At 39.1% G+C, this 23,734-nt stretch overlaps 1 protein-coding gene across 1 annotated transcript in view; it reads right to left on the reverse strand.

The window, feature by feature from the left end:
* rras2 (RAS related 2) overlaps positions 1-21,018 on the reverse strand; it is a 32,239-nt gene extending 11,221 nt beyond the window's left edge. Inside the window, exon 1 of the mRNA XM_053324564.1 lies at positions 20,594-21,018. Coding sequence (XP_053180539.1) covers positions 20,594-20,695 — 102 coding nt within the window. The 5' untranslated portion in view covers positions 20,696-21,018. The remainder of the gene's footprint in view (positions 1-20,593) is intronic.
* Between the last annotated feature and the right edge of the window lie 2,716 nt (positions 21,019-23,734).

Below are 23,734 nucleotides of genomic sequence, written 5' to 3' on the forward strand. Positions count from 1 at the left end.
GCAGCCATGGTTTTGGCCTACTAATAAACTCAGATTTTGAGATATGAGAGCAGCTTTATCCAAAGTGGGCTGTATGCCATCTCTCCAAATCAGTCCAGGTCTTCCTAAGAAAGCCTGCCAATTACCTACAAAGTCCACGTCATTTGCTGGACATCACCCATCGATATACATGTCATCACTGGTCAGCTTTGGCAGGGGCCCAGAGAAAACTACGGAGTCCAACCTTGTCTTTGAATTGGGACTCACTCCTCCTATGTGAATAATGATTTTACCGTATTTATTCATATCCTTAACCAGCAGTTTAAAATAGGATTCTACGTCGCCTGCTCCGGCTCCACATTTGACTAATGCCACCAGTGCTGCTAACTTCTCATTACTCATGTTTGAGTTGCCAGTAATAATAAAATAAAATAATTATTATCATCCTTGTTCTGTACTCAGAAGCTATCAAAGTCCAAATGTATTTGAAGTGGACTATTAAACCAAGACATCTCAACACACTTTAGTAGGTACAGAAATGTTGTAGATACATTGAGATAATGCACTGAATCATTAATAGATCATTATAAGAAAAAAACAGAAAATAAAACAGAGAGAGAGGGACCAAATGCCCTGCAGAACCAAGCTGCAGTATAGTTTAGATGTTGGTGGCAAGGTGGGTCAGGCCACACTCAGTCCCGGTCAGCTCTGCAGGAAGGAAACTCCACCTCTGCAGCAGGCAGCTGGCCCAACCAAGCCTTCTGGTGATGGTGATGTCACAGACGACATGTTCCCGTACCACGCCTACCAACCAAAGTCCAAACCTGTCACTCAGTTCCCCTCCAGCATTCCAGCTATACATCCCAGCCCTCCACCCACACACATCACATGCACGCTCACACCAGGAAAACATTAGAGGCCTGTTTTCACGATGAAAAAGAGGTCAGTGGATGATTCTCCGCTGCGGCGCGGCTTTTTATGCTGGGCTGTTCTGTATCTGGATGATTTTGAAAAACAGATGGACTGTCTCCTTAATTGAAATAACAACACAAAGAAGGAAGTTCTGAATGAGTCAAGAAATTAGTGGTGCAACTTATGATCATTTTAGAGCTGCAACAATAAGTTGTAGTTGTTGACAGAAAAAACTTGCCAACTATGTTGATAATCAATTAATCATTTTGAGAATTCTCTGGTTCCAACTTCTCAAACTTGAATTTTCTGGTTTCTTTAGTCTTCTGTGATAGTAAACTGAATATCTTTGAGTTGTGGACTGTTGTTCGGGACAAAACAAGACATTTTTTGTTAAATCTTATGCTACCATTAACATTTTTCACCATTTTATAGACCAAACGACTAATCAATGAATCAAGAAAATAATTAATGGTTAGTTGCAGCCCTCATCATTTTCATGATCAAATAGTGTCTCAATCATTTTTTCCAACTATCAGGTATAATACCTTAAGATATTCCATTTACAATTACATTTCAAAAAACCCACAATTAAGAACCTGGAACCATTAAATATTTAGCATTTTTGTTGGATAAAGTACGTAATTGATTGTTGTTGATAAATTGTCCAATGATCAACGTACTGACCAATCCTTTCAGAACTTAATGCTGTTTTTATTTGGACATTAAGACACTTCAGTGATGCATTTAAAGATGATGATAATTTAACAAGTCTTTGCTGTGTAAACCACAAAGATAACAAATTTAGTGTGTGGGTGTATTAGTTTGCTTACTAGCCTCATTGTTTAATACATCAAATGTAATAAATGTGGTCTAGTTTGTAGTGTTTATGTGCATTTACTTCAAGCAGGTTCAGGTTTGCTTTTAGCTTCCTAACTGCTTTAGTCGAGACTTATAGCAATAAATCCTGTCTGTTACAACTGCTGGTTTCCAGCCTCAAGGAAAGCAAGACTGGGTGATATGTGTAGGCGTGTAATCAACATCATGCTTGCACTATGCACCCACTTCCTCTCCACACAAACAGCTTTACGAACACTAAATATAGATCCTGTTCCATCTCTATCAGTTATCCTACTTGTTTGGTTAGAGCAGTCTCTTACAGCACTGTTAACTACAGCACACAAAACCACAGTTTCAACACCAGTGCAGATAAAACTGAGATTTTTATTATAAATTTAAAAAAACAACAACAACAAAAAAACCCTTGGGCAATTAACAAAAATGCACTGTACCTTCTCAGTTGAGGGTAAATGTGTGCCTGACTACTAGATTGTCATAATGAGAAGGAATGCTGAGCTAAAACAAATAGCCAAACACGGTTTGGAGTTAATTACCTCCTGCATATGGCCTTGTGCCCAATGAGAATTCACAGACTTTGAGTTGAAAATCACTAGCTGTAGTTATTCTTTAATTAAAGAAAAATGTACATGAACACTATTAAATGGTGTTATTCTAGGAAAAATTGTCACCATCTGCAGATTTATGATATTCCCCAACCTCCTCATGCCCACCCCAACACACCATGGCTTACCACAACACTTTATTCTGTTAAAGCTGCAAAAAACATCAAGAAATGGTGCTATTCAGAATTGTGGGAGACCCCACACGATACAAGCATTTTCTCTGATCTTGTTTCTTTCACATTTATCATTGCCACAAAACACATCACACCCATGAACCATCACCCAAACCTGTGTTCCTGTAAGTCTGTATACAGCTGTATATGGTGTGGACTAACAGGAAAACGAGTAGATGCAAGAACAGAGATGAATGGAGTAGTGGGTGTGAAAATGAGCTGAGTCTGGTTTCATTTTGCAAAAAAACAAAATTTAAGTTGAGCAACAACAGACTCACACAGGGCTCATGCTAAGTTCAATATGTGCAACGTTTGTACTTGAAAATTTAAAGAAACAGGCCTTGTCTTTATTGTGACAAGAAACTGGTTTGGTAACGCTTTCCAATATTTACTAGGAAAGAACAATGTAAATTGGTACAAAGTATAAGTATTAAAAGTAGTAGTACTTCATTTAATCCAAGTCAATATTCATTCATCATTAATTTCATATTGAAAAAATATTAATCAGATATCTTGAATTGTATTCTTGCTTGTAAACTAATTTCACATTTTTGCATGTTCATCTGAGCTTGAAAGGACTTTCATTGCAAGTTTAATCATTACAAAATTACATTATTTTTCTTTTTGTTGGTCTTTACTATCCAAAGATAATTTTAATTGATAAAATGTCTACATTTCACAGCTAGAAACTCTTGTGCAGCTATGTTTCGTGAAGATTGACGGGACAGCTGGTCCAAGCTTGGATGCCGGCTCTCTTGCCGTACTTCCATGGGCAGTACTCTAAGCATCCCCATGGGTGATCATTCTTGTGGGGAGACGCTGAGGTCTTGAGGCCTTGTGCTTGAAGCAAGCCATGGCAATGCAGTTTCTCCAATGCATCTCCATCAGGTTATGTTTGGGACTTTTTTTTAAATTTACAGTCAGGACAGTAATGACCTCAACCCTATGTTAGACATCACATGACCGCAGTATTGTTATAATGTCATTATCATCAAAGCCCTATAATAATATCTATACATATCTATAACTATATATGACCCAAATTGGTAGGTATCTGAGAAGACAAACTACATAATAATTGGCATGAGTCAAGACTGAATCCTCACACTTGAAAGAAAAAATAATGAGATTATCATTGACTATCATGAAATAGCTCTGCAAGGGTCAGGAATTGTCTTTTTGGGTGCTTTGCTTAACCTTGATCAAAATGGTTGTCACTCTGAGTTCTGCTGACAGACCTCTACATAGACAGAGATATCAGCACCAACAGTCTGGATAGGAGTGGCCACCACACAAAGAGGAGGTAGAGGGGTTGCCCTCGAGCTGACAGGTGAAGCATGCCATTTATAAGACTCACTCAGTGGGCCAGAGCCAAGTGCAGGAATTTCAATTAAAGACACAAACTCATGCCAGACAGTCTGGATCCTGCTAAGTCACACCTTCAGCAAGGAAACAAAATAATGTGACAGATTGTGGTGATCAAGTTTCTAATAACACATAAATCCACGACTAGACCAACTCAAATAATGTATATGCATATAAAAAAGCATAAGAGATGCATTATGGCAAAATCATGTTTTCTGTTAGGATTAAGCAGCCAATTTTTTAAAACTATTACACTGAATCCCTAAAGGCACAGCTCAGTTTAAACAGCGTCTTAATAACCACATTAAAGATTATAGAATGTGGGTTTGAGAGAGTGCTGAGAGGGGAGATCTGTGAGAGATGCCCTTCAAATTCAAAGATGTATGGTTTCTCACACTACCTTTTTTATAGTGAAAATAGGGGTGTTGCCACAGGATTTCCTCTATAGGTTAACTGCTTTTCATAGTTTCAATTGTAACTGTCTAGCATCAATGATAGATTGTGTCACTAGATACACAAAAATCATTGCATATGTAAAATATCTAATTTTTGTACGTTCACACTTTCTAGTATAAATGTGTTCCATAAAATCTGGTGTAATCTTGTAATCTAGGGTTATGTATTTCACTGGTGTAACATGGGGCATTGATCATAGAAAAGAGAAGTTTGTATGGGGGCATCTGTGTATCGCTTCCTGTTCCCAAACCACACAGGTTTAACCTTTGCCAAACCCCTGGGGCTGGACTCTTAACAGCTGCTGGTAATAAAATAGATACTATAAGAGCTTATGTTAAACAGATGTAAGTGGAGACTTCTTTGCATCTCTACATTGTCTGTCTTCCTCCATCAGTGCTTTTCTTCTCAGGCTTGACGGAGTTTCACACAACTAACACAGGATCTTGTGTGAGGAGTATTGTTTTGCCGAGTGCTTTAAGTGAGAAATCCTGGAAATAAATAACACAGAATGGAGGGCTCGAGCTGGAGGGAGACTCTAGGCTACATAGAGAGTGAGAGAAGAGAAAAAGAGGGGGAGGGAAAGGCATTAACTTCCTGTGGAAACACCCACTTTTCCCATGAGCTCATGCAAAGTAGAAAGGTCACTTATTCAATACCTAATACACACGGAGAGAAAGAGAGCACACAATGTGTCCACTGCCTCAAAGGGTCACCAGGGACCATTCTGTTAGAGCTGGGAAAACTTTAAGATAGTACACACTGCAGCAGAGAATTACCTGAAAACAACACAAAGTATTAATTGACACAAGCCATTATCAAAACAAGCTGACTGATCAGATAGCAACATCCACAGTAATAACACTTTCACCCAGTGTTTACAGTTACAGAATGCAGTCAGTCAGTTGCACTGAATCTTGGCTTGATACCAAATTAAATGAACCTACGCACATCACTCCTACAAGCTCTCTTCCTCCTAATGCACAACAGATCAATAGCCTGTCCCTTTAATCATTGCCTCGTCCTTAAATGCCGGCAGGCCAGTGAAATTCTGCCCCGCCACACAAACCCTTGGCATAAAACACAAATCCATCCAGGACCATGACCTCCCTGGAAAAGCAGATCATGCCGCTATGAAGGTAAAGGATTGTTTAATTTTATCATAACTGACTGAATTTCATTACCATCAAATTATTTTTTCAATTAATCATTTTGTCCATGAAATGTCAGGAATAGTGAAAAATAATTTCCCAGTACACAATTTGGCAGCTTCATTTTCCAATCACAAGCCCATACTATAACACAATGGTATCAAAAAAAGCCCAAGCTCTGCACAACACTTTATAACACTCACAGGATTTTACAACTCGGGGAAGTTCTCATCACAACAATTATTTAGTCTTTCGTCATAATAATCATGGGTAAAAAGTAGAATTACAATGTTCAAGTTAGAAAGTAATCTACCCAGGGAGTGCTTTGGTAGCCGAGTGGTTACTGTGCATGCCACATAATGGCAGCATCCCTAGTTTGACTTCGGCAAGGAACCTGTGCTGCAGGTCATTCCCTCTCTCTCTCTCCCTGTTTCCCATCAGCCTCTATGCCAGCTATTTTTCAAATAAAAAAGGTAAAAATTCCCCAAAAACACATTATTAAAAAAAAAGAAAATAATCTATCCAGAATGTGCACTTGCATGGATGGGATTGCCCAAGTTTTGCCAAAGTCCTCAGTGCTGACACTCTTGCTGCTTCAACAGACAGAATTTTTTCACACAGAGCTGATGTTTGTGTGAAGATGTCATCATTACCAATAGAAATGATGAAAACTACAAAAATGTAATTCAAATTTTTGAAATTGCCATTCATCATGAACATGCAGTACATTTGCATGCACCTTTATTGCCATTATATTGGACATATTGGTGATTAACAATAAAAATGTGTTCTATATAGTACATGCTGAGTGGCCCCACCAACATTCAAGGCTTTTGAATCAGGAATAACACTCCTGTAGAGAATAAAGCAGAGGATGACTGTCCCACAAAGTAGGCCGACTCCTGGCAAGTCAACCCCCTGCTCTCCTCTAACCTCTCTGGCATTAAGACTTCAATCGCCCTGTTAAATATCAATGTGTGCTGAACTCTGAACACTTCTGAACCAGCTCAAAGGCACAGAATCAAAGAGTTGCCATTTAAAGGCCCTTTTCCACCAGATCACTAAGCTCAAGGCAGCTTGTTTGCTCTATAATGGTCACACTGTAAACTATTTCTTTATCTCCATTTCATAAGTACACTGTGTTGAATTATAAGCAGAGACCTGTGTAAATACTTTAGAAGCCCACAAACTGATTAAACAGAACGACACAAAGACCGAGAAGTATGTGAACCGCCCTTATTGTTCTATCGGATCATGTGACATCACTAATGTTCCCCTTCCCTGCATTAAGCCTACCCTAAGCCCAGCCATTGATGGGTTTTTCTCTACAGCCCTTCCTTGTTTTGCCAGGAGGGACAGAAAATGAAGACTTATTTTGATAAGGAGTTATTCCCTACAAAGACACAACAGTCTCTCTGACTGCATTTTGTTCTTATAAATCTTCATCAATGCCTGCTTTTTGTGCAGGTGGGAAAAACCTTGGCCCATGTGACAGTGTACAGACAAATTAAGTTGAACAGATATAGAGGATGAATTAATCAAGGCACTGACAGAACCGTGAGTAAAGTAGCTGTGAAGTTCCTGCAGTTAGTGAGGATTACAGTATCATGTAAAGCAGATACAGTAAAAGACAAACAACATACAAATAGTGTCTGAAGTCGACACAGAAAGTCATCTGGCTAACTGTTGAAACATATGTTGTGATATACTGAAGCCTTGTGCTGTAGTGATCCATTGTCTCAGGCAATATAGTACTCGCATATGTTTTTGTTCCATTCTAGGCTTTATTCAATCCTTCTTCCTCTGCTTGTCTTTGTGCAGAAGTAGTACTGCACATGCTCACATCAACAAAGCATTACTGTGACAGCTCTGTGAGAGGACACCAGCTACTGCAGTGGCTGTGTGGACAGAGAAACTACTGTGTGACTTCCAAAAACCCGTACAAAATCACTCAACGGAGTGTGGCTCACAGTCTATAGTCTACGGTTTCGGGAAAACCATTCGACTGACTAAATAATGGGATGCTGATTAGTACTAAAAACAAAGAAAAGTCAGACAGTTGATTCACCAGTTAATATTAGAGGATGTTCTTCTATTAAAATCCTAAATAAAATCAAGAAATATTCTATAATAAAGATTTCACTCCACAGCACATATGCAAGGTTGTATTCATGTTCTCCACTGTCTCCCCCTCTCTCCACTAATACAACTGCTGAGTATGTATTTCTTCACCAGTGTACCCTGCTGCAGACTATAATTCTTAGTATGGGGTGATATGTCAAAGGAAATGGGGCTACTCACTGGCATCACGTCAGATACACAACAGCATTACCATTGCATGCTTTTAGTTTAACAGTCACACAACACCAGACAGCAGAAACGTTATTACTTTACTGCCCATAAATAAGACCTAATGGACACATCTTCTCTCTTCTCTCCCTGAGTGTTCCTCCCTGCCAGCCCAGTCATCACCAGTCCTTGGATATAACACATGATGATGATGATGATGATCAAAAGACCTGTATGTCACATTCACAATTTGATGTAAAAACACAAATATAAATGGGTGTCAAATGAAAAATCTAAATAAATGAGTGGATAAACATATGATGAGTATTTGATGATAATGGAAATGATAAATTATGTGCTACAGTCATCACAATCACCAGATCTCAACCCAGATGAACACCTATTGAGGCCGTGTCATACCATCATTTTAAACCCAATCAAATCAATCTAAATGGAATTGCCAGAAATGACAATGTAAATCTTTTGCATTGAGTTCAATTTTGGGGACATGCAAATTTGCGCTGATGATCAATAGCAAGCGGACTTGACTGTGCTGATCTTTTTAGGGGATGGAGAGCTAGAGAATCCAAAATGGAGGAAACTATCCAAGCTTATTAGCTGTGTCGCACCAATCAGCGTTTTATTTAACTCACTTTTCTGGGAACATAAACTCAAAAGAAATATGGCTAGCTGACAGTTATGAGACAAGAGTCAATAGTACAAATACGTCTTTTGAATAAACTGTGTGAAGATGTCCTGAGACAGCAAATTTGCTTGCTCATAGTGGTGGACAATCCTGAGAACAAAAACAAAATGCAGTGCAGAGAAAATAGAAAGAAGCTCAAAGACCATTTGAGACTGACTGGTGCTGGCATGTTCCCGGCTGACTAGTGTGTTAGCTGTTAGCCTGCCAACTACAGTAGTTAGTTTTAGCAATTAGCCCTGCAAGTCGTCACTACGTTACCAAGCCTCTAAAAACACATATCTCAGAGAGAGGTGGGTTGACACTTTCTTTAGACAACACACTCAAACACCATCAACAAAACATCAAGTGAAGAACTAGCTTTTGGAACAATAAGCCCCTCCAACAGAATTCGAGACTACAGCCTGACTGATACTGGAATTTTGGGGCCAATGCTGACACTGATATCAGGGAGTAAAATAAATTTCAATATAGATATAACAAATATACATAAAATACTTTCTAATAAAATGCTGCCTAATATCCACATGTGACAGACAGCATATCTGGGATAGGCCAATATCAGCTGATTATATTGGTCAACTAAATATCGGTCAGGCTCTATTTGAAACACTTCAAATCTATGCCAAGGTGCAGTGTAGCTGTTCTAAAGCAAGCTACTAGCAACCAGCAAGCTTGCCAACAAGGTGAATGTGTTTTGAGTGCAGTGGATCGAGCATCACATACTTTAGGCCTGGCTGTGAGAGGACAATGTTTTGGTTTTACATACCAAACACACTTTTTAAGCAGCTGTTTACTTGGTGTGTGCTGGCGTGTGTCAATTTAAAATTTCACATTGGGTTTGCCGACACCAACTGGTGCTGAGGACACTGAGTCACATACAGTTGCTGTGCCTTCTAGATCAAAATAACAGTAACACAACAGCTGTGTGACTGAGCCCACCAAACTCAAATATTTCCAAATGTATCTACACATGTACCTGATGCTTTCTCAACAGCCTGTCTGATTATAATCTGGTATCATATCAGTGGGAGAGAACTCAGAAGCTCATTTGTTGGGGACACAAGCCACACTGAGCCATTGTTGTCTGCACATTTGAACAGTTAGCCATGCTGTGCTGTCACCTGTTGAGGAGTTGTCTCATTCCATGCCTCACCTCCCCCCTGATGGACAGCAGGTGCCCCACAGGCCTCTGGACACTGTCTGCATGAGACGTGCCAAATGTCCACCAGCTGCCTGGCAGGCAGCTCAGGGCCCGGCATCAGGGACAAGCACATACATATAAAAAGAACCATTCATACTGTTCTTTCAACTAAACTGCATTAAAATGTCTCCTCTAACTGTGGCACACTGGATGAAGCACTAATAAATTACAGGCCTGTGTTTCCCAACCTAGGGGGTGCTAAGTCCTTTTTTCCCCTGTTATTTCTCTAATTATATGCTTTGTTCTTGTGAGATGTTGAATAAATAACCATCTTTGTGTGTCTAAAAATTTTGTATTGAAGAAATTTGAAATGGAAAAAATTGGGTTGAACTGCTCTCTGTTTCACTCATGAGCTGTCACAAGGCAAAAAGCTTGGGAACAAAATTGAAAGTGTTCAAAAAGGGACCTTCACTTATGATAAAATCAACACTATACACTATATACAATCCGGATTAGCATCAGTAGTATGCTGATTAAATATAGGCTCGTCACATAAAAAAGTGTGCATAAATTTGGAATGCTAAATGTTGAAGGTTGTGGGAGTGAGTTGCTAAAATAAGCAACATGTCAGTTTCCCATAGCCAGAGTTGTTGTTACAGTATACGACTCTGAGATGTGAGACCTGATACTGTGGCCAGTTATTCTGAAACAGACAGATGTGTGAAGACAGAACAATTGCCAAAAACAACACAGAGGAACCCACTGCCCTCTCTGTCTGTCTGACTATCTGAGGGGCAGTGACCGGAAAACAAGGGGGGTATCGCAGGTGGATACAGAATTTTTTCACCCTCAATGCTACCAATTCAAAATGCTCAAAAACATTTGCTGTGCACCTAATAATTCTGCCATTACTTTTGGTCTTATATGGTAAAATCAATGAAATAGCACCTCATAAAGCATTTATTTGTTTTATAAAATTGCGCAAATATAACATTGAAAAGCACCATCAAATCTGTTGAGATGAGGTGCTAACTGAAGATTTTATAAAACAGCAAATTGAATAATTAGTTCACTATAAACATAAGACAATAGGAACTGACTTTTAGTAGATTCAAAAATATGTTGTTTTTCAAAATACATTATAACTAGCCTGGCTAACACCAGGCCGCGTCTCAATCTCATGTGAGATTGAGGTAGGGTCTGGCAAGGAGCCGTTCATTTCCTCGTATTTGAGGCGGGATCAACGAATGTCGATCAAATACTTCTGTATGCTACTGGAAAGCAGCACGAACACATCTACTGCTGCTGCTTCGAACGGTTGCTGCACCTCCGTGGCCGCCATGCTGGATGTAAACGGAGTCCCTCTATGATCGTCATCACCTTGAGCCTGCCTCCCCGTTCGGTAATTGGTTCCCTATCTCAGGTGAAAATTTTGTCTTGGTGGCCATGCTAACTTTCTGTGTGAAGTAGAATCTCGCTGGAATCAGAGCATGAGTATACCCAAGCTACATTATCACACTATCTAAAAAAGCTTCATAATCTTCAGTAACAATTTTGTGTCCACTAATATCAAAACTATCACTTTGATGTTCCACAAAAACATTATCTCTGAAAAAACCCCACTGTTTTAAATATGACTAATTACTACCAACTTTCACTAGCAAGTTCCACCTGAATATTTAGTGGAAAAAGAAAAAAAAGAAAAATAGAAATAGATTCTTATAGCCATCATCTCACAGACCTCACATCTCAACTGCTCTGTATTACCAGCCATGTAAGACTTGCTAGGAGGCTGAAATAAATGCTTTGCTAATGGACATTTCAGCAGCAGTCGTTACGCTCTATGAATGACTAAGTAGGAAAAGCTCAACAATCATTTATAAAACCACATACAAAATCTCTGACTACTGTCCCTGGTGGCTTTCATGGTGACATGCTGGGTCCAGAGCGTGCATCTGCAGGGCTGCCTGCAGGATCTCTTCAGTCAGATCACCCAGTGTTTTCCATGTAAACAACATACATGTAGATGGAGGAAAAGTAGCTCTGAGGTGAAATTTGAGACTGACTGAAGAGACAAAGAAAAGGCTTCTGCTATAAAAACAGAACAATGACCTAGCTAAGCTCCAAACATAACATAAACCTGTCTCATCTTTATTTGATAGTATCATCAAAGATCACCAATGACTTCATTATTAGAGCTAATAAGTTCATTTAAAGTGGCTTTTACATGGTTGCCAATATTATCAGCTGATTGTCAATGTTGCTGATGTTAGCTGCAGTGCTCATAAGTTATAAAAGAACATGATGAACATTTGTAAATTTCCCCATACTGTTGATGCTTATTCATCACTGTCATATTCTGGTCTGATAACTAACTTCAGAAGAAGAAGCAGTCATAGCACACATCAACCTGTAACCTGAGGATATCATGTAACCTGACAATATGCCTTAGAATCACAATCAAAACTGTTTACTACTTACTTACCACAAGGCCTACCGTAAGCGTCAGTACCGCAACGATACTTTCAGTATGATACTTTGAGAGGTGTAAACAAGTTCTCCCACAAATTTTTTTTTTTTCATTTAACAACATAAGACATAACATATCAACAAGATACAGGCTACAATTTAAATAGGAAACTATCTAATCAAAGAACAAGTACACAAGATTACAAATATGGATAGTCTTTTGATGCCAGCTTTCATTACTTTACAGTTTTAGAAAGACTGTTATTATTCTCCAACATGAAAAGACAGATACTGCTGGTTATTAAATGTGTAGCATCTCACATGCAAATGAATATTTTTCACACTAGATATACTTAATTTAATCAACCCATAAGTGATCATTTGTATATACAAGCCTGCAAATAGTTCTGCTTTCTTGCAGGCATTCTGGTAACCACCTTCATTCAGCCTCCACTGTGGGATGAGTCACCTTTTTAATCAGACTGTGGTTTCTCTTTAGAATATTTGTGTAACATTGCTTTCTAAATAACTTCTCTGGTTGATGTCAGTTATTAATCAAAAAAACATATAGTTTCTCAAAATGAATGAAGATTACATGGTATTTGTGGCCAAATAAGAACTAAATAACATCATTTCACAAATATCTAAACTATTTTAAATATGTAGCATTAGTAAATTATGTACAAAACACAATCCATTCATAAAATATATTAATTTTACATTACAACTAAAATCTCTTCACATATATACTATACCTTTTAAACCATTTGATTACATACTTACCATTATATAAATATAGATGTAATAGTATAAATATATAATATATAGCAGTTTGAAACTGTAACTAATACACAACACTTAAAATGCCTAATAAGCCTTTTTCTGTTCTGTAAGCTTTAAGAGTCTACCGTGAAGAATAACAGGCAGAATAAAGGCTGTCGTGACTCGTGACAAAAGGACAATGAAAGTGAAATCCATCTGTGCACACCAAGACTTATCTTTCACTCTATGATTGTATAAAAAATCATTAGTATTTCTCTTCACTGACCTGTACATACATGCTACACTGTTTGATTATTTCATGTGGCTGTTGCAGAGACACAGGGAGAGAGACAGGAGGAGTGGCTGAAATTATCATCTGATCTCCAATCTGTGATGTCTGGTGGGCAACACTCTGAGTTACACCCTTGCCTCGAGCTAGCAACTCTACTTTGCACTGCAGACGCTTCAGGACGGATGAGTGAGAACCTCACATTATTTTCAGTGTACATATGGATGGAAAAGAAATATTCTTTTAACATGGGCTTCATAATCAATAATAATTCACTTGAGTCTCTCTGTGAGATCACTCACACAGCAAGCCTCTTATTATTGCATTCAAGGTTGAAAACGAGTCAGGATGTGAGAGGGGAAGCTGTACGGATACATTTTGTAAATCAATGGTCTTGACATGAGAACGGCGTCATATGTTCACCCTCACCAGATGATAACATGGTACGGCCTGGGGTCAGGGAATCTTGTGTCATTGAACAAGGAAATGATTGTTTAAACAGTAATGTAACACATTACACACACACACACACACACACACACACACACACACACACACACACACACACACACACACACACACTTTATTATAAGACTGACCATGTAACACTGGTTCAACACATGCTGTATGAATGTAATGGAATCAACCATAGCATCATGAATATAGAATAATCTAGTTGTACCTCACATGGTAATAGCGTCTTTATTGTAGCTTGAGCTTCAGCAGAGTGGTGGTCCTCCCTGGATAGTCATTAGGTTCTCATTAGCTTGGAGTGAAAGGGATGACCTGCTAGTCTCTTGAGCTTTACCAGATGGGTGGGAGTGCCTTTACAGAGCCCAAACTCCCTTTCAAATGAACATTCCTATAGTGTGCTGCATGGCATTTTGCCAGATTCAAGAAAATTACCTCAGCAATATATCCATGCATGTACCTAAGCAGCACCAAAATGCAAAGCCTTACACCCTTTGCAATGCTCATCACATCCCACAGAACGAAAGTATGGGATGGCACAAATAATAGAGTGATTTGACTATTCTTAGATGCTGAGTGAAAACTGCACAAATTTGTCCTGTGGGCGGTGCTATAGGAAAGTCAACGGGGTCATTAAAATCAGTTCATCTCCGTAGAAGTATGAATGTGCTCAGCAAATTTCAGCTGAGGCTGCCCATTACATCATAATGTATGCTGTACATAATTTCAGCAAACAGGTACTCTTAACATCCAGCAGGCAACAGTCTAATTATTAGTATTTAATTTTAGTATTCAATTGAACAATCCTGTAATCTACAACTTACTACTGTTCCTCTAATATACCAACTCAAATGCATATGAAAAGAAGTTAGTGTAATGCGTGCTCTGTACACAACAACCTCTTGTTGCTTTCGTATTGCTTTAGTACACAACTACAAAGCACAAGGCCTGCTAAATTCATCATTAGTCACTGGTCACAGAAAGCCATATTTAGAAACATAGCCTACTTATCATAAGTCATATCTGGTTATAGTTTGCTGTTCACTGAAGTCACACAAGACATGAAATTAAGCACGTACACTTGCATGTTTGCTCATCAAAAATAAAAAGACCAATTTAAGACCTGTTGAAGATTTATTTCCTGAAATGTTATTTTTATGTTTAATGTATTCTTATCAAAGTAGAATTAAAAACCTGTCAAAACAACAGGATGACTTGCATTTTTGATCAATATGATTGAGTCAGTGCATACCATCTGGCCTTGCTCATGACCTAGGCTGAACACACATTTGATAATGTTTTGATAATAATAAGATAAACTCAAGCTGAATAACAGAATAGGTGGCACAACAGAATAATTACACAATTACCCAACCTTCACATTGGCAAAGACTCCCTACCATCCGAAGCATAAACTCAATTTCTATACAGTGTAGATTGTTACTATAAACTTTTCAACCAGTGACTGTGAAGCTATTCGCCAAAATAGCAAGTCTATGGGGGTCATTTGACATTAACATTTTGTGCGGTATGTTAAATGTATTTGCACAGTTAGAACTCCTATCATGAGAACCACTGAAAGGTTTCCCTGCTCTCGTTGTGGTTCACTTTCAAGCCGCCAGCTCTGTGAGAAATCAACAGGTGACCCTCATACTCCAGTTAAACAAACACAGTTCTCTCCTCACCTGCACTTACGGGAACACACACACACACACACAAGCCTGCCAGAGCTGTATAATCCTACTCTAAAAAAGAGCTTACAGTCACACACTTCAGTCTTCCATAACAAAGAAAAGTTATTAACTCCCTTAAAGGAGATGAAGAAACACTGGTCAGAATATAAATGGAATTGTTTGCACTCAGTGGTATGGCATGTGACATATCACTGAGCCAGACAGAAAGTTACAAAACCGCCTGTATCCAAAAATGGACTGAGAATATGCGGTGTGCAACACTACATACAACAAAATTTCTAACGCCAAATCACAAACACACACATACTACACACATACACAAAAACGCGCTGCTGCAAACACTTCTAACCACCTGTATCTGTTTCTGAGAAAAGCACACGAAAAAGCGCCCACCACATTCAGCTCTAACACTACTATCATTACCGCACCTTGCCTCCACATGCCCAAAGAGCGCTGCCCTTATAATCCATGTTTATTCTATTGAATTACTTCTTATGGCAACATTCCTCCTAAATGACCTCATCTCCAAGTTATCAAAGCCATGCTAAAAAAATATGTGAGATATGTGGAAAGGGAGTAGGAGAGAGGTCACCTATGCACTTCAACTGTAAATCCAGCTGAGTTTTACAAAACAAAATCCTCAACTAATCTGTCTGAGCCTGATCAGTCAGGATGTTTTGCTCTCGTGCATGAATCTCCACCGCCAAGGGCCGCCGCCACACTAATATTAGCAAGCATGTGAGCAAGCAACGCCATGCTTTTTCAGCCAGCAATCAGATCACACAACATCTCATTATAGAGCCATGTCATTCCAGTAACTTCTTTGGTTACTCTGTGCAAATTGAATCTGTTTTAATGTGCCATTATTTCTGAGATTAAAACAAACCTACAGACGCACACGTTCGCACATTACCCCACATGCAGTCTTCACATGGCCAACGTGAGTCATGTTTTCCCTTACTTGGGACGCTTCCTCCCTCACAGACGTCACATTAAACAACACACTGTGTTCCACAACTTTTGTCAGATGACTCAATGTTATGTCATTCCAATGCTATTTCAGCTTGAGTCAACTGCTTGGCATTAGGGTGGCCAGCAGCTCCCCGGGACCTGCCACTCTGTTATTGTAAGCGACCTCATCTTTTATCCTCTAACTCCCAAAAATCCCTGCCTCAGCACTGTAGTCCATTTCTTTTTTGTTCATCTCAGACTCTGCTCAGCACCCACAAGATTGGGGCTTGGTAACAAACTTTTGTGATTTTTTTTTAGGAATGATTGAAATGTGCCTGTAGAATTAAGCATCTGGTAATTGTTAAAGTATCAAAAGTTGGTAAAAGGATTCTTAGTGTTGCTTACTTATTCTATCGTTACATTAGCCTGAACTTATTAAAAATGTATTTTCATGTCGGGAAAGTCTTTGTTTCGAAACTTGTGTTAAGGCAACATTTAGCGTTAAAGTATTAGAGTATCTTGCAAATAAAAAATGTGTTTTGTTTAAAAAAAAATTTACTGCCTCAAAATACTGTATTTAAAAATAATTTTGGTATCAGTACCAAATTTCAAGTATTTAAGTAGCACTGGTATCAAATGTTTTAATCATACAAGATTGAAACATGCTTGTTAAAATGGTAAATGTGTCATGGGCACACAAACAAACTCCAGCACACAAAAAGTAACAAAATATGACTACTATTCAATTTGTGAGAGCGCCTGTCCTATATTAAATCATGCTTGGATGGTAGAAGTAGACTGTTTGCAAAACCACCACAAGTTGCATGTTTTTACTGGCCTATTTTTAATAGTAACTACTTGCCAACCTGATGGCAGGATATTAAATGATGATACATTTTCTTATCAGCTGCTCAGTACACAACAACATGAAAGGAGGGTAATAGAGCTTAAACTGTCTACAGACAAGAGTGTTTGTGAGCAGTCGCTGCTAACCAGCCAACCAACTTAGAGTTTCAAAGAGGAGTTTTTGAGCTTCTGAAGAGACTTTTGACACTAGGTGCAGCATTGTTTTGTTCAGCTGAGTATTTACAGTATACAAGGCCTGGTCTAAACTGTAAAGTTTGTTACAATTTTATAACACGTCATAAAAGCAATATTGCCATAATTCATGGCAATATTTATGTCAAGTATTTAATATTTTTGGCAAAACACTTCAACAATCTGTCAAGATCACGACTTACACACACACACACACACACACACACACGTAGTTCCAGTGATTCAGGAAGCAGGTCATGTTTTTGATACAAAACTAGGAGGTCCTAGGAGCAGCAGTGGAGGGACTTCCTTTGCCAAAGGGCCAAATTCCACATGGTCCATGACCATTAACCCACCCAGGCTGACTCAGACCACCCGCCCCCCACACCCCCCACCAAACTCCCACCACTCAACAGTTCTGGGGAAAGCCTCGACTTCACAAGCAGCTGCTAGTCCTTTCCCCTGGCAGGCAACTTCTAGAAACTTCTGAAGAGGATGTAGGTTTTCCTCGTGCTGTCAACATCTCAATTGCTTGCACTTTTGCTGCACCAGATATGCCAGAAGGGCACCAGATACATGAGGGGAAATTAACTATAGGTCAAACTGAGCACCAAAAAAATACAAAGGGGATCTTCCAGAAACATCCCAAAATAAATTGATGGCTGATACCCTATGTATGGCAGAAGTGTGATGCAGACAGTTTGATAATGTCTTTGAAAAAGAAAAACATCAGCAGGAAGTGTTAAAATGATTTCACCCAGCTGAAATAACATGCTTTTGAATTAGATCAATGCATGGTTGTAGCTGGAGCTCTGGTATCCTTATTTCAGGTTTTATTTATAATTATTAATTATTATTATTAAATATTTATTTACTTAGAAATCCAACTCAATGCAATGATAAAACACTTAAGTATTAATTTAACAGTGGATGTAAAGTATGATCTTCTAACTACTAATATTTTTGACATTTTTCAGATAATTCAGGTAATGTCAGTGACACTAAGTGGCGGCACGGCTGTTAAAATGACAAAACTTTCAATCAAAATTATTTCTGAGTGTGTTTCATATTCAGCTTGAAATGATCCTTTACTTCAGGTCAGTAGGGTCAGTAGTAGGGCTGGGCAATATATCGATATTATATCAATATCGTGATATGAGACTAGATATCGTCTTAGAATTTGCATATCGTAATATTGTGATATAGCATAGGTATTTTTTCCTGGTGTTCTAGATGTTCTTTTATTTGCCTTTTACACACTTTGTCTTTATTCTGCCCTAATTTGGCATATTGTAATAACGTGATATGGCAGAAGTGTTGTCTTTTCCTGGTTTTAAAGGCGACATTACAGTAAAACTATGTAATTTTTTGAACTTACCAGATTGTTCTTGCCTTTTACTCACTTTGTCATGATATCCACCTTACCGATAATTATTTATCAAAAATCTCATTGTGTAAATATTTTGTGAAGGCACCAACAGTCAATATCGTGGCGATATCGATATTGAGGTATTTGGTCAAATATATTGTGATATTTGATTTTATCCATATCGCCCAGCCCTAGTCAGTAGGCTATGACAAAAATCTGTGCCACAGTTATCTGATCCCTTTTTACTTGGTATGCAGTTAATGAGCTTTTTGAACCCTCATTAGACTCAACTCCCCCCAACACACACAGACACACATATACATACACACACACACACACGCTTTTCACCCCCACTCTGAAATGTGTGCCAGCCCACTATTGTCTGACAGTGTGGAGACATGCAGCTGCCTGCAGTCTGGTCTCCTGGAAGCAAGAACCAGCATCAATAACACACAGACAGGGGGGAAACGCTCACAAGGCAAAGGGCAAAGTTTGTCATCCCTTTCATATAGTGTGTGTGTGTGTGTGTGTGTGTGTGTGTGTGTGTGTGTGTGTGTGTGTGTGTGTGTGTGTGTGTGTGTGCGTGTGCGTGTGCGTGTGTTCCAGCCAGGTATTCCTCATGTTATGGGGACATAACTCTGTATACACACTCATGTTGTGGGGATTTGTCTCCATGGACAAAAAGCAACGTAAATCAATAATTTTAAGGTGAAGACTTGGATGTAAGTTAAGGTTAGTTTAGGGTTGTGTTAAGGTTAGGGTAAGGCAAGTAGTGGTTAAGGTTAAGGTTAAGTCTCCAGAAAATGTAATTTTAGCCAATTGAATGTCCTCTGAAGTGATGGAAACATGGCTGAGAGTGTGTGTGTGTGTGTGTGGGCTCTTGGAAAAGGAGCCCTCAACTAAATGACTATTATGAAAGGCTGGAAGGTCAAAGAGAGGCAGGGTATGTCTGCAGTGTGCTGGAATGCAACCAGGGATTCAGGGAGGTAAACTGTTTACATGCCTCTTATATCTGACACAGATGAGTATTCAAGTAGGCTGATATCAAACTGATGATGACACTCTCTTTCCAGCTGTGGAAGGATTAGTTTTATTTCTAAGAACATTTACGTTAAAGTGGAAGTATCTTTTACCCTCAATGAAAGGAACTCAGCAGCTGCTTGCCTTAGTAAAAAATCATCTGAACACAAAGTTAATCATCTTTAAATGGACATATTGTGTTGCTGCTCCTTACAATCACTCAACCGGAACGGATTTTCTGCCCAGTTCACACATTTCCAATGAAATGTTACCAGTGTGCTGGCACCCAAAAATTCATTTAAAAGTAGTTTGTTGCCTCTCTGCAGCTATCAGGACTGCCACTCTTCTCATAATGTGATTTTTGTGCAGCTTTCCTCTGCATAGTTCTCTCTCCAGCACCGCTTTAAGTCTTCAGTTTTCTAGCTTGTGGGCCATTACAGACAAAAATGTGAGAGTTAGGCTACACAACTAAGCTGCAAGTCTAAATCCGCTACTTAACTTTGCATACCAAGTTAGTAAAATAGGACAACTCGGGAGCTCCGTAGACCCACTTTCCTTTATCTTTTGACTGGCGGCTATAAAAGCTGCAAAGTGGAAGTGGATCTTCTCGGAAATCGTTAAAGTGACAGCCGTCCCTCCTCGTTTAATTCACAAAATAACGCTTAACACCTCAGCCTAAGCTCTTCTAACAATCTCCCAGTAAATAGTTGTAGGCCTCGGTAAAGTAGTGAAGGCGAAAACAGTCCCCGGTATCTGCTTACGGGGTTCCCGTGTCTGGCCTCCCCCTACCTCTCTCTCTCTCTCTCTCTCTCCCTCTCTCTCTCTCTCTTGGCTGTGTTTTCGGATAAACAGGGAAATCAAAGCAATGGCTAATTTCAAGGGAAGGGTGAAGGCGACTGACCTGAATAAACTGTATAGTCAGGGCTGATTTCCCCACACCGCCGCCTCCGACCACAACCAGCCGATACTTCTCCTGCACCGAGCCGTCCTTCCAGCCAGCCATCGAGGACACTTCGCTGCCGAAACACCAGTGAGCAGCAAACACCCACTTTTTTTCTCTCTCTCTCTCCTGTGAACTGAGGAGGCCCTGCAGTGGAGAGAGCGCAGAGCAGAAAAATGTGCCAAACGGGTGCCAAAAAAATAACTCGTCGATGTAGTCCGTTTTTTGAAGCACGGGTGGATAGAGGGAGGGATCCCGGAGCTACGGCCGCCTGTCCATACGCCTGACCGTGTTTCAGTCTCGACAACACTGCGATGTTCAAGATGTGGATCCGATAGAAGGAGTAATCAGCCAGACCAGTACTAATGTCTGGCGCTAGGGGCCCTTCTACAGGCAATGTGTGACTCTTTGAAACACCCCCTCCCTTCTCTCTCCCCTCCCCTATAAACCCACACACACACACACACACACATACAAATACACAAATATAGCCTATAGAGAAATAACCCTGCAGCTCTGTCCTGAGACTAATATGCAGTCACATTCCTGTGACCAAACACAGCCTACACGCACAAAACCATGCAGATCTTACTGCAATTACAACCAATTATGCAGTGATAGTGAAAGTGTCCTGCAGCTGTCATTTTAATGCACTACCTCCAGCAGTGTTTTGTTAAAGTAGTTTTTTCCCCCGTTCCATATTATTCCAAGTCTTCACATCTTGAGTACCAGTTTTATTATGTTGTAAAAACCAGGAATTCACAAAGTATAGATCTTTCAGGGAAATATGCAGATTTGACTCCTACTGTCTCTCACACAAATACTTATGGTAAAATACTTATGGTATTAATTCTATAATGATAACAAGTAAAGCATTAAATCCAATATATTGCTGGTTTGCTCTAAAAATATATATATACAAAAATAAATCACTTCTTCATTGTAATAATGCCTAAATTTATTATACCATACTGCAGATACTTCATGACATTTTGAAAATATCCAGCCCCCATATGAGGACCATCAATTTTTCTTAATATCTGGAAGGCCACATTTTCTCCCCTCTGATATCACAAAGTTTTTCATAAATGTCTAGAAAGTTTAACTTTTTCCTTCAAATTGAATAATTGTCATGTTTAAACATTTGCATATCAAATTGATGCTCAGTATATCTTACAAACATGTGTTTGGCTTGATGTCGATATGGAGAACATAGTAAGTAACTGTAAGAAAATAAAAATAAAAATAGGCCACTAAAGAACATCTTTTAAAAGGCTAATACAAATGCCTTTTAAAAATATAAATAGCTATACACAACAAATCTTACAAGATATAGATATATATTCAACTCAATTCAATTACTTTTGTGACATCTGAGCTATGAATTCACTGGGATATTTTGACAACATCCTATTACATTGACTTTTAGCCACTTTTACAAAAGCAGAAGGTTTCTGCATGTTAGTCATTTGCATTACATATAGTTCCTCACTGTGATGTTTGTCTTGTATTTTGGAGCATGTGACATCATGATAACTCATCCCTGAGGTAAAAATAAAAAATGAAGAACTCTGATTTTCTGTCACTGTGGTTGGCAGAAAGCTGACATTCAGTCTGTAGTGTAGACTTAGTCAACCAGCCCGTGTATGTACAACTACAGACTCTACCTCAGCATGTGCAAGCATGACTGCTATTATGTCAACAAGTCAACTATATGCCATGTTAGGACGAATCTTATTACAACACTGAACTATGCAGAATACTGCCACTGTGTGCTGACAGCCGGGGCGCCATCTAGTGTCAAAAGAGAGACTCTAAACTGTGCACTGCTGTCTTCATCAAAGTTTTGATTAAAAGCCTTAAAGTGAATAAAAATTATTTCAGACATTAATAGTAATAGTTATTTCATAGATTCCCAGATTCATTGACACCTCAACTATAGAGGTATAACATGCTGAATACAAAATGATTATACTGTAAAAGTACTGCAGCAATACTCCAAGTCCCCATAGAAATACAATATTTAAAACATAGGCCTACCATAGGCAATGAAACGTCAAAGCCACTTTGAATAAATTCACCATAACTTCCCTTTTCCATAGACACAGCATACAGTTAAACATTAAAACATTATGAGGAATTAAATATTTACACTGTGACGCATTGTTGAGGAGATTATAATCGACCCAACACTGTTGGGCCAACAGTTTCCTAAAAGAGAAAACAACATAAAGGAAACACAAGGTGCAAAGCTCAGACCTTGGGGGTATTGGGTTTACCTGTGATTGTGATAATTATGGGTAATATGAACACTAAATCCAAAGAGATTATACACCACACACAGTAGATGAGTTGCCTGATAGCCGACTGTTTATTTTCACAGCTGAAGCTCCAACCTCAAAGTCACCTTTCAGCCTTTATGTAACCTGCCCGGAGAGACAGATTTCACAGATATTGTTAATGTATGACCAGGGTTGTGACCCTTTAATCTGGCATATTCCCAGAAATGTCCCTTTACTCATGAATCATAAACCAGAGGGCATGCGGAATATGCAGCTCTGTGCCAACACTAATCCATCTCTATCTCATTATCAGAGTCACACTAAACCTTTATATGGCTTTGCAAGTACCTTTGAAATCACTGCAATAGTCTCACCTATGTTGAAATAAGAATTTCCTGACAATGATATATATTTTGTGATGTCACTGTCAATTTGGAGGCCTTGACAGGAACCTTTTCAACCAGTTTCACACTGTGCAACATATCACCAGAAGCATCTGAGGAATTCCATTTAGTGCCTGGAGCCACATCCATGGCTATGAGCTGGAGACAGCAGGAGCCTCAGGCAGGAATTCCTCCACTTTGGGACATAACTACTAAGTCTCTTTGAAATCACCTACTTAACACCCACCATCATGCCAAATGTACATGCAACTTTCCAAGAGAAAGCACTCTAACAGTGCCTGTTCACAGAAGTATGCCTCCAAACCTCACGCTTCCAACAGTTTTCAGCCATGCTTGCGGCATGACTCCAGGAACAGCAATCTGTCAGTCCACCACTTTGGCCCAGACTGATATATCTTGATGAATTTCAGATGGAT

This window comes from Scomber japonicus, chromosome 1 (assembly GCF_027409825.1).
Source record: "Scomber japonicus isolate fScoJap1 chromosome 1, fScoJap1.pri, whole genome shotgun sequence".
In the NCBI taxonomy this organism is placed as follows: Eukaryota; Metazoa; Chordata; class Actinopteri; order Scombriformes; family Scombridae; genus Scomber; species Scomber japonicus.